We start from the raw sequence: 16,818 nt of genomic DNA on the forward strand, positions 1-16,818 counted from the left end.
AATTTAATTCAAATTTATGCTGCCCGTCCAACCTAACAGCTGGCAGCCAGGCGAAAATGCCAAGTGGCCTTTACATTTTTTAGGAAACCTCATCCACGGGCGGGATGAGGTTTCCTAAAGCAAATAAAAATCTCTCTCAAATTTTACACGAGTTAAAAACATGTCCCAGCTCATGTGACAGTGTCACATGAGGGGAAATGTTTTATAACGTAAGATCTTTATTTTTTTTTCTGAAATCAGTTCATCTCCCTGAGGTAGCTCTCTGCCCCAGGGAGATTATGTAGCTAGCGCCTGCTTGCATATCTCCCCCCATCTGCACAAGCAGTGCTCAGCTAGGCGGGCCTTAATTGGCCTGTCAGTGTGAAATTGCCTTCCGGGCCCGATCGCGGGCAGCAGTCAGCTTCCTGCCTGTCCCGCCGAGCCTGCAAAATTCTGCCCTTAGAGCTCGTAAGAGATTTTAAATTAGTAAAGATTAACTAATCTACAAGAGGCATAGTAATTGAACAGGAATAACATTTGACAATATATTGGAAATTTCATAAGGTGACTTGTGTGCCATAATTTCTATAGAAGGACTTTGACAACCCTGGAAAGTTGGTGCCTTTCTGGGATTTTTTGCTGCAGTAATGGCAGACACACAAAAACCCCTGCAGCAATTTATGTAAAGTGTAGCTCCCAGTTCTGTACAGAGTCTTTAGATCACAAGAACAAGATTTACTATTGACTTATTTTCACAGCAAACAGCACGAGAGTGAGGAAGGAGAAAGTCACAGACGTCACAAACACAAGAAAAATAAACGAAACAAAGAGGAGAAAGAAGCTGGGGATGAAGGTGCTGCAGAGACCGGAGGAACGGAGACTAAAGAATAACTAACTGCTGAATTGGTCTCCTCCACTGGGGAACACTATTCACAACGAACAGTTAGCTCTGATGTTCTGGATTCTTTACTGTTGAAGGTGCAGTGAATGCAATTTAAGAAAAAACAACTAAATGGACAGTAATGCTTAGGAAGGCACTGCATAACAGTACAATGTGAAGCCTGATCCTACCTTTCTACCTATTTACACTTGTCTTTTTTGTAAAATGTGCTTGTAAAACAAAAAATATTAAAACAGTTTTTCTAAATATAGTTTATGTTCAATGGACATTTAAATTCAGAATTCATCAACTCCAACATTTATATAAAATCAGACATTTTCTAAAGCTTGCATTTATACTTATGGTTCACAATCAGTTGTACAATCCTTTAAGGCAGTAATGAACCAAATAAAATCTTAGGTTTCATAATCTAGCTTTCAATCACATCTGCATTTTTAAAAGCTTGAGCGTGAAAATAGATCAGATTTGATTTTTTTTTTCAGATGTAAACAAGAACCATGTTACATTACAAGAATCTGAAGGACTACATCACGCACATTTGTAGTTTCAAGAAAACACAATGACTGGTGATTTTACTGCCTAATTAACAATATTGATCCTAGCAAGCTTAAACTAGAGATTACAATCTTTACATTTTTCCCCACATTTTCCCTGATTCGTATTCATTTACATGAACCCAGGTCCACCATGTTGGAATGTTCATTGTGGCTTTAGCCGCATAAGGTCTTCTCAAAATCAAATTGCTTCGAGATGATGGTGCAATATCCTGTGGTATCCAGTGGACAGATAAGATAACCCCAGGATTTATTTCACTGCCACAATAGAGATCTGAGAAAAGTGTAATCTGAATATGAAGCCTGACTTGACAGTGTTGATGATAATCATTGAGGTTAGCATTCTGCTCTAAAAGAAATATTTAGTAGTATGTCTGTGTTTAAATTGTCAGTAGCAAAATCAGATGTATCATCCTGCTTAGGGAAGCAGTTCAGCCATGTCATCCTTGTGTGTAAAGTTAATTTATATGACTATAAAATAACTGATTCGATTTGTAAGATTGTTGAATGCAGGTGCTCATACTTTGGATATCCATTTGGAAATTTATAGTAGGACTGACTTTTTCCCCCATGATCCAATCCTTCACAAATTATTTTAAACTGAAGCTGGAGAAAAGTGAAATCCATAGGTGTGCGTGTGGGGACAAAGATTGGTTTAACAAATGCACTTTGGTAATCTGGTATTTCTCTGCTTGACCATGGATTGTGATGGTTTCTTGTTTTCTAGTTTGCACTCCACCAGTTTCATGATTAAGGCTTTTGAGGCAAATGTCTTGTCAATTTACTTTCATACATGACTTCCTGGCCAGGAGACGACAGTGAGAGTGACTCTGTTCCTCTGTTCCTTCAACATTGGAATTACAGCCGAATTGCTCATGCCCGCAGTGGAGACCCCATTTACAGCAACAATCTCATCCCCGCATCTGAAGGAGAGAACAAAGAAAATAACCTTTTGTTCCATTCAAAATCACAGTTCCCAGAGTAAAAATTAATAGGAGCTAAATCTTGAGCAGGGATTATTCATGGTGATGGTTAATGTACAATGATATCTACTTTGTCAGCCAGGGAGATATACTAACAGGCCATTCAGCTCTTCAAACCTGCTCCACCAATTAGACTCTGACTCCGTACCTCAATTTCATTTATCTGTGATCCTTAATACCCGTGCCCAACAAAAATCAGTTGACCTAGCTGTAATAGCTTTTTATTGTGGAGGAGAGAGAGATAGCATCCCATATTTTCATCACCTTTCACTTGAAGTGCTAACATTATCCATGAATCTTCTGATGAAGAGTCATAAGCACTCATAACGTTAATTCTGTCTTCCTCTCCACAGATGCTGTCAGACCTGCTGAGTTTTTCCAGCTATTTTTGTTTTTAATCCCTGAACAGCCTAGCTCTCAATTTTTTAAGGTTACATCCCCTTGGTGTGGATTCTTCCATCAAAGGAAATAACTTCCTGCCACCTACCCTGTCAAATTCTTTTAAATCATAAACACCTTAGTTAGATCACCCCTTCATCTTCCCCATTCAAATGAACACAAGTCTAGTCCTATTAAAAAGTATGCAGATGGGTACAATTTCTCTGGTCTGCAGCATGCACATGCAAAATCACATGCTGCAAATGGAGTAACTTCGTGAAAAGGAGCATTCGGTTCAATATGAATTTTGGTCCATTTCCGAGATCTGAGCTTCCATCCACGTCAGAATGTAGCCTTTAATGATCAAAGCAAAGCCTATCCTTTTTCACATGTAATCTCCACCTATTTCCCTTTCCATCTCATTCCATGATTGAGTCTTTTCTCTCCATGGACACTGTCTGACATGCTGAGTGTTTCCAATGTTTTGATCCCTGGTCTTTTATTTCTGTTGTGGCATATGGCTTTTGTTCCTTCTGCCAAATTTGACATTGGACAGGTAAATCTTGACAACAGAGGATCATGAGGTGCTATTTGACCGGAGCTGAGCTTCCGACCCCATATCCTGTCTGTCACAAGGATCGTTTATCATCTTCACCTCCGTAATATTGCCTGTCTCCGTATATTTGCTGCTGAAATCCTCTGCTATGCTTTTGTTACCACGAGACTAGACAAGTGCTGTTCACCTATTACCTTTGTGTTCCTTGACTTATTGGTTCCCAGTCCATCAATGCCTCAATTTTACAATTGTTTTTGTTTTCAAATCCCTCCATGTTCTGCCACTCTTAACTCTAATCTCCTCCTGTTCTACAGCTCTCAGAGCTTTGTGTTCCTCCAATTCTGGTTGCTTGTGCATCCCCTGCCACTGACAACTGTGCCTTCAGCCCTCTAGGCCCTAGACTCCTGAAATCTGTCCTCAAACTTCTTGGAATCTTTCATTTAAGACAGTCCTTAAAATCCACTTTTGCCCAAGCATTTAGTTACCAGTCCAAATGTCTCCTTTTGGCTCAGTGTCAAATTTTGTTCGATTACATTCTTGTGAAAAACATTGGGAAAGGGGGTTTATCAAATTGATTGGTAATGGCGAATAGGTCAACTGAATTTTCAAAGAAAACTATGAATGCAATCTCTCTAAATTACCTTTCAAAAAGTTAGATTAAAATTATTCAACTGCAATTCCTTTGCTGCCAACTCCTCTATATTCTCAAGGACAATAATACTCTACATTCAGTCTAACCAATTCCTTATACAACAATATAGTCCTCAATTTGTGCTCCCTCGCTGCAAATACAACACAGGACCCTTATTTCCCCTTTTCACTACAGCCAAACACCAGGCTGACACTAATACAACATAATAGAAAGGGAGGGAGGCCATTTGGCCTTGAGCCTGTTCTGCCATTCAACAAGGCTGATTTTCAGCCTCAATTCCACCTTCTCGGGGCACAGTCTCAGGATAAGGGGCCAATGGTTTAGGACTGAGAGAAGGAGAAATTCAACTGGCTCTGAATCTGGAATTCTTTACTCCAGATGATTGCGGATGCTCCATCGTTAAATACATTTAAAGCTGGGATAGACATTTTTAGTGTCTCAGGGAATAAAGGAATATGGGGAGTGGGCAAGAAAGTGGAGTTGAAGCCCAAGATCAGCCATGATCATACTGAATGGCGGAGCAGGCTCGACGGGCCATATGGTTTACTCCTGTTTCTATTTCTTGTATTGCAGTATTCCAATATCCCTAATTCCCTTAGTACCTGAAAATCTATTGACCAGGAGGTACTTGCTCCCTGTGTGGATGAGGAAGAGGGCTGTAGGGAGGATGAGCCAGCTGACCATGGCACCGTGGCACAGGAGGCCATTCAAGAGGGGGGAGCAAAAAGACAAGTGGTAGTTGTAGGGGATTCTATAATTAGGGGAATTGATAGCTTCCTTTGTAAGCAGGATCGAGAGTCCCGCATGGTATGTTGCCTGCCTGGTGCCAGGGTGAGGGACATCTCTGACCGGCTTGAAAGGATATTGGAGAGGGAGGGGGAGGATCCATTTGTTGTGGTCCACGTCGGGACAAATAGCATAGTTAAGACTAGGAAAGAGGACCTGTTTGGGGATTATCAGGAACTAGGAACTAAATTAAAGAACAGGTCCTCAAGGGTTATAATCTCCGGATTACTACCCGAGCCACGTGCAAATTGGCATAGGGACGCGAGAATAAGGGAAGTAAACACGTGGCTAAAAGAGTGGTGCGGGAAAGAGGGGTTCCATTTCGTGGGGCACTGGCATCAGTATTGGAACAGAAGGGATCTGTACCGTTGGGAACAATGTTCTAGCCAAAAGCGTAAATAGGGTGGTCAACAGAACTTTAAACTATAAAGTGCGGGGGGGGTGGGGAGGGTAAAACTCCAAGAAGTATGACTAATGGGAAACAAAGCAGCAGGTTAGCGTGTGGGGGGGTGGATTCAACTTCATGGAAAATTATGAAAAAACTGAAAAGAAAGGAGAGCCCAGGAGAGGCTATTAAAGTCCCCAGAACACAAAATAGGACAGAGTGTTTGGAAAGGGCTAAGAATCTAACTTCAAGCACATCAGATAAAGGGACGACAATGAGAAAGGGGACGGGAAATACAGGACTTAAGGTGTTGTATCTGAACGCATGCAGTATATGAAATAAAGTAAGTGAGCTTGTGGCGCAGATTGAAATTGGCAGGTATGATGTGGTGGGCATTACGGAGACATGGCTGCAAGGGGATCAGGACTGGGAGCTAAATATCCAAGGATATACATCCTATCAAAAAGATAGGCAGGTTGGCAGAGGGGGTGGGGTTGCTTTGTTAGTAAGAAATGAAATTAAATCGATAGCAAGAAATAATGTACGGTCAGATGATGTAGAATCTGTGTGGGTAGAGTTGAGGAACCGCAAAGGTAAAAAAAACCATAATGGGAGTTATGTACAGGTCTCCAAACAGTAGTCAGGATGTGGGGCACAAGATACACCAGGAAATAGAAAAGTTGTGTAAGAAAGGCAAGGTTACAGTGATCATGGGGGATTTCAATATGCAGGTAGACTGGGAAAATCAGGTTGGTAGTGGATCCCAAGAAAAGGAATTTGTGGAATGTCTATGAGATGGCTTTTTGGAGCAGCTTGTGGTGGAGCCCACTAGGGAACAGGCAATTCTAGATTTAGTGATGTGTAATGAGGCAGATTTGATAAGGGAGCTTAAGGTGAAGGAACCCTTAGGAGGAAGTGACCATAATATGATAGAATTTACCCTGCAATTTGAGAGGAAAAAGCTGGAACCAGATGTGACGGTATTACAGTTGAATAAAGGCAACTACAGAGGCATGAGGGAGGAGCTGGCCAGAATTGACTGGGAGATGAGCCTAGCAGGAAAGACAGTGGAACAGCAATGGCAGGAGTTTCTGGGAGTAATTTGGGAGACACAGCAAAAATTCATCCCTAGGAAGAAGAAGAAAGGGAGGACGAGGAAACCATGGCTGACAAGGGAAGTCAAGGACAGCATAAAAGCTAAAGAGAAAGCATACAATGCGGTGAAGAGCAGTGGGAAGCCAGGGGATTGGGAAACCTACAAAGACCAACAGAGAACAACTAAAAAAGAAATAAGGAGGGAGAAGATTAAATATGAGGGTAAACTAGCCAGTAATATAAAAGAAGATTGCAAGAGTTTTTTTACATATATAAAGGGTAAGAGAGAGGCAAAAGTGGACATTGGGCCGCTAGAAAATGACGCTGGAGAAGTAGTAGTGGGGAACAAAGAAATGGCGGAGGAACTGAATAGGTACTTTGCGTCAGTCTTCACGGTGGAAGACACGAGTAACATCCCCAAAGTTCAAGAGAGTCGGGGGGCAGAGGTGAGTATGGTAGCCATTACCAAGGAGAAGATGCTAGGAAAACTGAAAGGTCTGAAGGTGGATAAATCACCTAGATCAGATGGATTACACCCCAGAGTTCTGAAGGAAATAGCTGAAGAGATAGTGGAGGTGTTAGTGGCGATCTTTCAGGAATCACTGGAGTCAGGGAGGGTCCCAGAGGATTGGAAAATCGCTAATGTAACCCCCCTGTTTAAGAAGGGAGTGAGGCAAAAGACGGGAAATTACAGGCCGATTAGCCTGACCTCGGTCGTTGGTAAGATTTTAGAGTCAATTATTAAGGATGAGATTTCAGAATACTTGGAAGTGCATGGTAAAATAGGGCAAAGTCAGCATGGTTTCATCAAGGGGAGGTCATGCCTGACAAATCTGTTAGAATTCTTTGAGGAGGTAACGAGTAGGTTAGACAAAGGAGAGCCAATGGATGTTATCTACTTGGACTTCCAGAAGGCCTTTGACAAGGTGCCGCACAGGAGGCTGCTCAGTAAGATAAGAGCCCATGGTGTTAGAGGCAAGGTACTAGCATGGATAGAAGATTGGCTGTCTGGCAGGAGGCAGAGAGTGGGGATAAGGGGGTCCTTCTCAGGATGGCGGCCGGTGACTAGTGGAGTTCCGCAGGGGTCAGTGTTGGGACCACAACTTTTCACTTTATACATTAATGATCTAGATAGGGAACTGAGGGCATCCTGGCTAAGCTTGCAGATGATACGAAGATAGGTGGAGGGACAGGTTGTATTGAGGAGGCGGGGAGGCTGCAGAAGGATTTGGACAAGTTAGGAGAATGGGCAAAGAAGTGGCAGATGGAATACAACGTGGGGAAGTGTGAGGTCATGCACTTTGGTAGGAAGAATAGAGGCATAGACTATTTTCTAAATGGGGAGAGAATTCAGAAATCTGGAGTGCAAAGGGACTTGGGAGTCCTAGTCCAGGATTCTCTTAAGGTTAACTTGCAGGTTGAGTCGGTAGTTAGGAAGGCAAATGCAATGTTGGCATTTATTTCGAAAGGACTAGAATATAAAAGCAGGAATGTGCTGCTGAGGCTTTATAAGGCTCTGGTCAGACCACATTTAGAATATTGTGAGCAATTTTGGGCCCCGTATCTCAGGAAGGATGTTCTGGCCCTGGGGAGGGTCCAGAGGAGGTTCACGAGAATGATCCCAGGAATGAAAGGCTTAACATATGAGGAACGTTTGAGAACTCTGGGTCTATACTCGATGGAGTTTAGAAGGATGAGGGGGGGATCTGATTGAAACTTACAGAATACCGAAAGGCCTGGATAGAGTGGACATGGGGAAGATGTTTCCATTAGTAGGAGAGACGAGGACCCGAGGGCACAGCCTCAGAGTAAAGGGAAGACCTTTTAGAACAGAGATGAGGAGAAACTTCTTTAGCCAGAGAGTGGTGAATCTATGGAATTCATTGCCACAGAAGGCTGTGGAGGCCAGGCCATTGAGTGTATTTAAGACCGAGATAGATAGGTTCTTGATTGGTAAGGGGATCAAAGTTTACGGGGAGAAGGCGGGAGAATGGGTTTGAGAAACTTATTAGCCATGATTGAATGGCGGGGCAGACTCGATGGGCCGAATGGCTTAATTTCTGCTCCTATGTCTTATGGTCTTATGACCACTGTCTTTAATATACTCACTGGTTGAGCTGAGTGAGATCCCCAGCTCTGGGGTAGAGAATTTTACATCTATGACTGAAGGAATTTCTCCTCACCTCAGTCTTAAATGGCTGACCTCTTATTCTGAGATTGTGACCCACATTCTAGACTTTCCAGCTAGAGGAAAGATCTCAGCATCTACCCTACCCCTTAAGCGTCTTATTAGTTTCAATCTGATCAATCTCATTCTTCTACACTCCAGGGAAACTAGGCCTAGTCTACTCAATCTTTCCTCATAGGACAATCAAAATAGATGCAACTTACTTTAGTCTTCCATCAAAGTACGCTGGTGTGCCAGGTACAATGGTTTTGATAAAGAAAGGCTGGTAGTCTTGGCTTTCGTCAAAGCCCCCAACGATGCTAAATCCCCAGCTTTCGTTATTACTCTTTTGTAGAGTAATATCATTGCAACAGTGAAGGTAACTTCAAATGGAGAACAGGAAAAAGGATGTTAAGGTTAATAATGTTCATGAAGGTGTCACAGAATTAGAAGGACCTTTCAATTTGTTTAACACTATAGTAAAGACTTCTTTAGCATTTGATACATACCTCTATCATATAACATGTCAATTAGATATATCCTATCCATATTTAATAATAGGTGTGTTTGTAGGTGTCAGCAATATTGTTTTTTTTTATATTCATTTATTTCTTAGTAAAACTGAGAACACATGTATGTCACTACATTTAGCATTTAGAGGTGTTCAGAGCTCAGTTAGATTTTTAGTTTTGATAAGTGCTAGCTATCGAAGTGGCAGAACCCAGTTGCCAACAGTCTTAAGGTAATATCAAATAATTTCTCTTTTTTCTACCTTTTTAAAAAACATGGTGTTTTTAACCCTACCCAACAGTAGGGTTAAATCCTTTTGCTAGATTGGTACTTGTTCTTTACCAATAAACAGCTTTACACTTTATCTTGGCTCACTCGTGCTTACAATATTGTGCGAATTTCTTTCATATTGCATTTGTGGAATACTTTGACCATAAAAAAAAGTTATACGCCCATTACTTTGATAGAACAGTCCTCACCTTGGTAACCCAAGCCACATGACCCACAGAGGGGTCCAATCATAATCATTCTCCTTGCCTGCCTCCAGAAGCTCCTCTGCTGCTGATGATGTCTCAATGTTGGGGAATTCCAAAACCCTCAACAGCACTGTAGAGGAGGCTGCGTTCAACTTGAGAACCGACACCGCCTCATTGTAACTCAACTGTGTGAGGTCCACCCCGTTTATGCTCAGCAGCACATTTCCTATGACAGAAAACATTTGACCCATTTTAATGCCACAGAGCAGAAAGTATGAACATTGGACTGAAGGTCATCACTGATATTTTAAAATGAATAAACTAATACAAAGTTTATCTTCTCTTATTGGCATTCTCCCATGTCAGATATGTCTAAGTACAGCTTGTTCAATTAGCCACTCTTCATGTGCAGACCCAAAAACACCAAGGGGTGATTATAACATAAACATTTAATTATTTCCACCCCACCCAATCTGATCTCATCAGTTTCCTGCCGGGCAGGTTAATTTAAAATTACTCCGCAAAAGTCAGTGGATTATTCATCTTTGGCTCAACTTGCTCTATATTTTCAGCAAAGGTTGCCAGACAATGATCAGGAGGAGGAACTCAGACTGAGTTTCCCTTCCTTAGCCTAGAGGTGTAGATACCAACTGCAACACTCCTACCACCGCCATAGCTGACTAAGTAACTGGAAACCTTCCTAGTTTCTACATCCCAACTATTCTTGCCTAACCACCTGAGCCATCAAGGGAGCCCTAACTTAGTTAAAATGTAACGAGTGATAAGAATAAAGGAAATTGACTGGCAGCTGATTGACAGCTATGTGTTGTCCATGAAAGACAGCAGATGTCACCTTTGGGAGTACAAAAAAATGGACAAGAAGAAAAGCTTCACTGGATGTCGCAATAAGCACAAAGGGAATTCATGAATGGCCTGTTCTATTCAAATTGATTATATTCTGATAGAGATATAAGTAGGAATCAACACTGCAGGAGTAGTCAAACAAGGGACGTGCAGTCAATAGTTATTTTGTCCATTGCCTCTTAAAGTCCATTGAACTCAATAGTGTGTATTAAAACTCAGTGCTAAGATTAAGTGCCATCTGAGGAGCAAACCATATATTATATCTTTCTGCAACATGGAAAACATTTGTGGATGAAAATTCAACATTATTTTTTACACCGAAACATAGGTGAAACAAAGGATCGGATATGAATTTTGGGTCACGCTCTCTCATGCCTGATTTCCACTGCAAGTGTGCAAGCTGCTAATTTGATAGCAGGAGAGTTCCAGGTGTGCGGGGGCCCCAATCGGAATATTAATTCTGGTTGTGAAATCCTGACTGGAATTAGTCCACAAATGGGTCCTGTGCTCTTCCTGGCTCCACACAAAAGAAAAAGGCCACCCGCCTTACCCTCCATCTCCCATCATCCCCAGTTTCAGGACCTACCTGATGATCTGCTCATGTAAATAAATGAGTCACATCAGGTATTAATTTTAACAAGAGGATGGCTTCAATTCCATCAACACAGCCGGCCTTGAAAGTAGAAATCAGGCATTGTGATAAGCTGAACTGCCCTCAGGATGCAAGCTTTTTGAAAATGAGAATTTATTACATCTTTCCTTCCTCTGCTATACAATTCCCTCAAGTCGCCCACGCAAACCCTGCCTGAAAATAATTCAAGGTCGCACAGATGTCGGAAAGGAGATTTACAACAGGCTTGTGATATTGCAACAGCTTCAATTCATAGTAAAGTAACTATTTTTGATTTGAGTTCAAATCAGAATATACAATGGACAAACTTTTAGATGACAACAACAACAACTCGTATTTATATAGTAGCACTATTAACATAATAAAATGTTCCAAAGTGCTCCACAAGAGCGTTATAAAGCAAAACTTATCGTGGAGCCACAGTGCAGATATCCAAAAGCTTGGTCAAAGAGGTAGGTTTTAAGCCACATCTTAAAAGGAGGAATAAGGTAGCGAGGCAGATGGGTTCAGGGAGGGAATTCCAGACCTTAGGACCTTGGCAGCACAGACACACCAACCAATAGTGGAGTGATTAAAATTGGGGGGTGCTCAAGAGGCCAGAATTCGAGGTACTCCATTATCTCGAAGGGTTGTAGGTTGGAGGAGATTACAGAGATAGGGAGAGATGAGGTCATGGAGGGATCTGAAAACAGGAGCATTTTAAAATCAAAGCATTGCATAACCAGGAACCAATGTAGATCAGTGAGAACAGGAGTGATGGGTAAATAGGATTTGGTATGAGTAAAGACATGGGTAGCAGAGTTTTGGATGCCCTCCAGCTTACTGAGGATGTGGGCGACTGGCCAGGAGTGCATCGGAATAGTCAAGCCTAGAGGTAACAAAAGCATGAAACAGGGCTTCAGCAGTAAATCAGCTAAGGTAAGAAGAGAGTTAGGTGATGTTACGGAGGTGGAAACAGGTGGCCTTAGTGATGGCGCTGATGTGTGGTTGGGAACACATCTCGGAGTCAAGGAATAACAGTCTGGTTCATCCTCAGACAGTGAAAATTGGTGCTGTGCTTTCGAATAATGTCAGCAAGACAGCATATAGATGAGAAATAAGGGGCAGGATCTTCTGTTCGGCGTGCGGGGGCGGGTCCCGCATACCAACATGTAAAATGATGTGCGGTGACGTGCAGCATGCGTTCCGACATCACCGTACGTCATTCCGATCTTTAGTTCGGCGGGCGCGCACCAGAGTCGGCTGCGTGCCCGGCAAACTGTCAAAGGCCTGTTAAAGCCATTAATAAAGTAATTAACCAATCTGACACGGCTGCCCATCCAACCTAGGTTGGCGGGCAGGCGAAGAGCCCAGGCGGCTTTCACATTTTTCATGAAACCTCATCCACGGGCAGGATGCAGTTTCATGAAGGGTTTATTACATTAATAAACATTTTTTAAACATCTGATGAACATGCCCCAGCTCATGTGACGCTGTCACATGAGGGGACATGTGTAAATGATTTTTTAACTTTTTTTTATTTTGAACTGTCAAATTCAACTTAATCTCCCTGAGGCAGCTCCGTGCCTCAAGGAGATTTCTGCGCTCTTTTGCGTGTATGCGCGAAAGAGCGCAGGCCCCGACTCTCCCTCCTCCCCTGCCTGCACAGGTAGCGCTGAGTGCTACTGGGTGCGTGTCACGCTGGGCGGGCCTTAATTGGCCCGCCCATGTAAAATGGCAGCACGCAGCCAATCACGGGCAGGGCTCACCTGCGCCCGCTCCCGCCCGACGGGGAGAAAATTCTCCTCAAGGGGTGAAGGATCAAACATTGCGGGACACCAGAGGTAACACTGCTAAAGTGAGAAGTGAAACCTTTCCAGCTGACTCTCTGTTTACAGTTAGTTGTGTAAGAATGGAACCAGGCGAGTGCATGCCATCCAGCTCGGAACATTGGAGAGGCATTGGAAGACAATGGTGTGCTCAACCCTGTCGAAGGCTGTAGGCAGGTTGAGAGGGATGAGAAGAGTTAGGAATTACTGCTGGGAAAATAAAAACTAGGAGCAGTAGGCCATTCGGCCCTTCGAGCCTGCTTCGCCATTCAATATGATCATGGCTGATCCTCTATCTCAACGCCATATTCCCGCTTTCTCTCCATACCCCTTGATGCCCCTAACATCCAAAAATTTATCATCAATTTCTTTCTTGAATATACTCAGTGACACGGCCTCCACAGCCTTCTGTGGTAGAGAATTCCACAGGTTGACCACCCTCTGAATGAAGAAATCTTTCTTCATCTCAATCCTAATTATTATGCTGGAAATACTCAGCAGGTCAGGCAGCATTTGTGGAAGGAGAAAAGTGTTAATGTTTCATGTTGATGACCTTTCATTGGAACTGATAGAAATGTATGCAATCAGTGTTAAAGCCAGCGGAAGGTGGGGGCAAGAACAAAAGAGAAGATCTGTGATGGGTGGAGGGCAGGGGAGATTAAATTACAAAAGGATTCATGGTACAAAGCCAAAGTGGTTATGGGCACATTAAAGAAACAAAAGATATATTCAGATAAGGCATGAATGGTTACATAACAGTTGTCTGAATGCAACATGAAGGGATAAAGAAAGAAACAAAACAAGATGGAACCAGCAAAAAAAAACACCGAACGAGATGGAGGTGGAGGCTATGATCTGAAGCCATTGAATTCAATGTTGAGTCCAGAAGGTTGTAGAGTGCCAAGTGGAAAGATGAGGTGCTGTTCCTCGAGCTTGTGTTGAGCTTCACTGGAATACTATAGCAGACCAAGGAGAGAAAGGTCAGAGTGGGAGGAAGGTGGAGAATTAAAATGACAAACAACAGGAAGCTCGGGGTCATGCTTTCCCTGTTCTATGATCGCCCCCGCCCCTGACTGCAATTTCACACTGGCTGGCCAGTGTGAACCTTGTGCTGAAAAACTCTGCATTGCTGGGGCGGGGGCGGGAAGAGAGCGGGCGACCACATCACCGTGGGCGTGGGTGAGCACTGCGGGAGAGCTCCCTGAAGGCAGACAGCTTCCTTAAGGAGCTACAGACCTGCAGATAATGAAATAAAGGAGCAAAAAGCTGCTAAAAAAAAGCCCATGCATCACAATCAAACACCTGAAAGCACACCTCATAAAAATGCTGTCCCCAGATCTTTATTTCTATTTCACTTCCTAACGGAACTTTCAGCACGTCCTTGGGTGAGGTTTGGTGAAAAACGTAAAGGCCGCCTGGCCGATTCGTCTGCCCACCAACCGTAAGGTTGGGCGGGTCACGAAAAGTCACAGACAGTCGCGCCGTTAATGGGCTTAATTGTCGGCGGGCGCGCTTCCGACTTTTGTGCGCACCCGCCGAGCGAAATATCGCGCGAGTGCGCGATGACATCAGGACGCTCGCCCGACGTCGTCTCGCACTATTTTACGCCCGATCGGGCCGGGCACGCGCCCCCCCACAAGATGTAAAATTCTGCCCCTGAGGAAAAATATCTCAGTAAAGAGGGAGGGAGAATACCACACTGAGGGATTACATTCTGCCTGGACACAGTAATTAGGTAGTGAGTAAACTGAGTAAATAACGAAGGTACAAAGCCCTGGTAACATAACCAAAATCCTCCAGACACTCCGCACAGCCATACATACTGGTACCATTGTTGTATCCTGAAATCTAAAAATGTGCCACAATGCTGCACCTGGTATTCTGTAGTCTATGCAGATACTGTTATGCAAATGAAACGTAACCCAAGAATAAGTATACTCTTACCTTTTTTGATTCTGCCATCCCTGTAGAGGCAGCCCACAGGCTGGATGCTAGTCACATAGATTGGAACCTTATATTTATTTTCACGGCCGCCTGAAATAGTTATTCCCAGAGACTCACGAGGCTCCTTTCTTACTGGAATTGTCTTCTCCTGGCACATTGAAGGCTGTGATAGATCCTTAGGGGAAATAATGTTAAAACTAATGTTAAAAAATACTTTGGCCCTATTTACATGTCAAAACCATTAAAATATTGTAGTTGTATGGAGTTCCGTTATGTTGCTGGGAATTTTTTTTTAAAAAGAGGAAGCTAAAGGGTGATGGGAAATTATGGATTTGCCATCCGATAATTCAAATGAAAGCCTCCTCTGCCCTAATCTGGGAATTCGGGTCCGTATGACTCTCCTTCAAACCTCTGATGAAGAGCCATTGGATGCGAAACGTTAACTCTGTCTCTCTCTCCACAGATGCTGCCAGTCCTGCTGAGTTTTTCCAGCATTTTCTGTTTTTATTTCAGATTTCCAGCATCCGCAGTATGTTGCTTTCATTGAAGTAATCCACATCGTTCTTTCACCATCGCTCACTTTTAAATTTTCTTCCTCCTCCCATTTAATTTATCATATTCTACTTTCCACTGATGTGATCAGGATGTAACTTACTCCCGGGCCTTAAGCCCTCACAACCATCCACGGGACCTTGTTACCATTTTCCTCCTCTTCCAAGCAGGGAAGTCGTCACGTGGAAAAGATACAGGCGAGAGCCTGCACCTTATCACTTTGATCACTAGGGGTAGATCAAAGTGCAACGCGACACTAATCCTTGTGGAGGGTTTAACAGCTAAACATAAACCAATGAATGGAACACAACTGGAGGGGCTTCTCATATTACAGCTATGAGCAAACGTCTTTCACTCACCTAACAGACTAAAAGCAAAATCTGAGGGCAGGCATGTTAATCCAGATGCACTCATTTTCCATTATGTCTCCCGTATTACATTGTCATAATGGAGACAGAACGGCTCAGGAGGAAATCATTGGGTCCTCAGGGTGTCTTTAAAGAACAAAGCAACTCCATCACTGACTGTGAGCCGCCAGCATTTTCAGTGCTCTGAAGTATTTTCTCACGACCAAACTTGCCACGTATTCAGAGTCAACAAGTAGATATATTTCTTACTGCATTGATTTCAATCATCCTGGCAGGAAGATGAAATCTTGATTTGCATTTGTTTTGTGATAATTGGGAGTGGCTGAAGGGGACAGACTTAAAATACAGACTCACATTACCTTGCCTCAAAATAGATACAGTCATGTCACCATTAATCATCTTCCAAATTTTCTTTCGGAATATGTGGAACACAAAGTCGTGTTCAGGCCACAGCTCACTAACACCGATCTACTTTTATCTGGCATAAATCAATCTCATAGCCCAGGGAAGTTTACATTCAATGTAATTTTTGTACTCAATCTTTATTTTCATGCCTAAGGCATTGATAAAAATTACACACGAGCACCACTCAATTTCCATTTTGACAAGGGCAGCGAAGGTTCCTTTTTAAATCAGTATTGTACTATTTTTATTTTAAAAATTAAAACAGGCCTAATTGAGAAAATAATATATAAAAATCAGAATTAAATTACTGCAGTCTCAGATATTCCTCTTCAAATTGAAACATAAAAATCAGGGACTGATTTTTAATCCAATAAGAATTTAAAGATCAGGCGATTTCACCAAAATTTCCCACATTCTGAAAATAAGGAAATTCTGTTCTATACTTGGTTAGCTCCTGTCAAAATACTTGCTTGTTTGGTATTCCAACAGTCAGTGAAGTGGGTACAGAGCTCTGATGGAAAGCCCATACAAATGGTAGTCATTCACTGTCACGATATTGCGGTACTCACCTTTTGGTAGTGTGAGCGTCGACGGCAATGATGCTGCTGTGATTTACTGCGATGACGTGAGGGGCTGCTGTTGCTTGATCCAGCTTCATCAATAATTTCCGAGCTCTGGTGATCGGTGTATCTCTGGACCGCAAAGTTAACGCTTCCCTCACTGGACTAAAGAGATGAACAGTAACTGGCTCATTTATTTCGCATCAGTCGATTCTAGACTTTTTTGCGACTTTTAGGCTGATACACATTTGCAGCAAGACAACC

At 42.8% G+C, this 16,818-nt stretch overlaps 2 protein-coding genes across 6 annotated transcripts in view; one reads left to right on the forward strand and one right to left on the reverse strand.

The window, feature by feature from the left end:
* Positions 1-1,130, forward strand: part of LOC144683912 (pre-mRNA 3'-end-processing factor FIP1-like) — a 64,298-nt gene extending 63,168 nt beyond the window's left edge. For all 5 annotated transcript variants that reach the window (XM_078547479.1, XM_078547475.1, XM_078547477.1 and 2 more), the window contains one exon: positions 738-1,130. In XM_078547479.1, the coding sequence (XP_078403605.1) occupies positions 738-870 (133 nt within the window). In that variant the 3' untranslated portion in view covers positions 871-1,130. The remainder of the gene's footprint in view (positions 1-737) is intronic.
* Positions 1,117-16,818, reverse strand: part of lnx2b (ligand of numb-protein X 2b) — a 71,549-nt gene continuing 55,847 nt past the window's right edge. Inside the window, exons 6-10 of the mRNA XM_078547474.1 lie at positions 16,564-16,719; positions 14,670-14,844; positions 9,426-9,648; positions 8,661-8,819; positions 1,117-2,357 (exon numbers count right to left, since the gene is read on the reverse strand). Coding sequence (XP_078403600.1) covers positions 2,222-2,357; positions 8,661-8,819; positions 9,426-9,648; positions 14,670-14,844; positions 16,564-16,719 — 849 coding nt within the window. The 3' untranslated portion in view covers positions 1,117-2,221. The remainder of the gene's footprint in view (positions 2,358-8,660; positions 8,820-9,425; positions 9,649-14,669; positions 14,845-16,563; positions 16,720-16,818) is intronic.

This window comes from Cetorhinus maximus, chromosome 8 (genome assembly GCF_964194155.1).
Source record: "Cetorhinus maximus chromosome 8, sCetMax3.hap1.1, whole genome shotgun sequence".
In the NCBI taxonomy this organism is placed as follows: domain Eukaryota; kingdom Metazoa; phylum Chordata; class Chondrichthyes; order Lamniformes; family Cetorhinidae; genus Cetorhinus; species Cetorhinus maximus.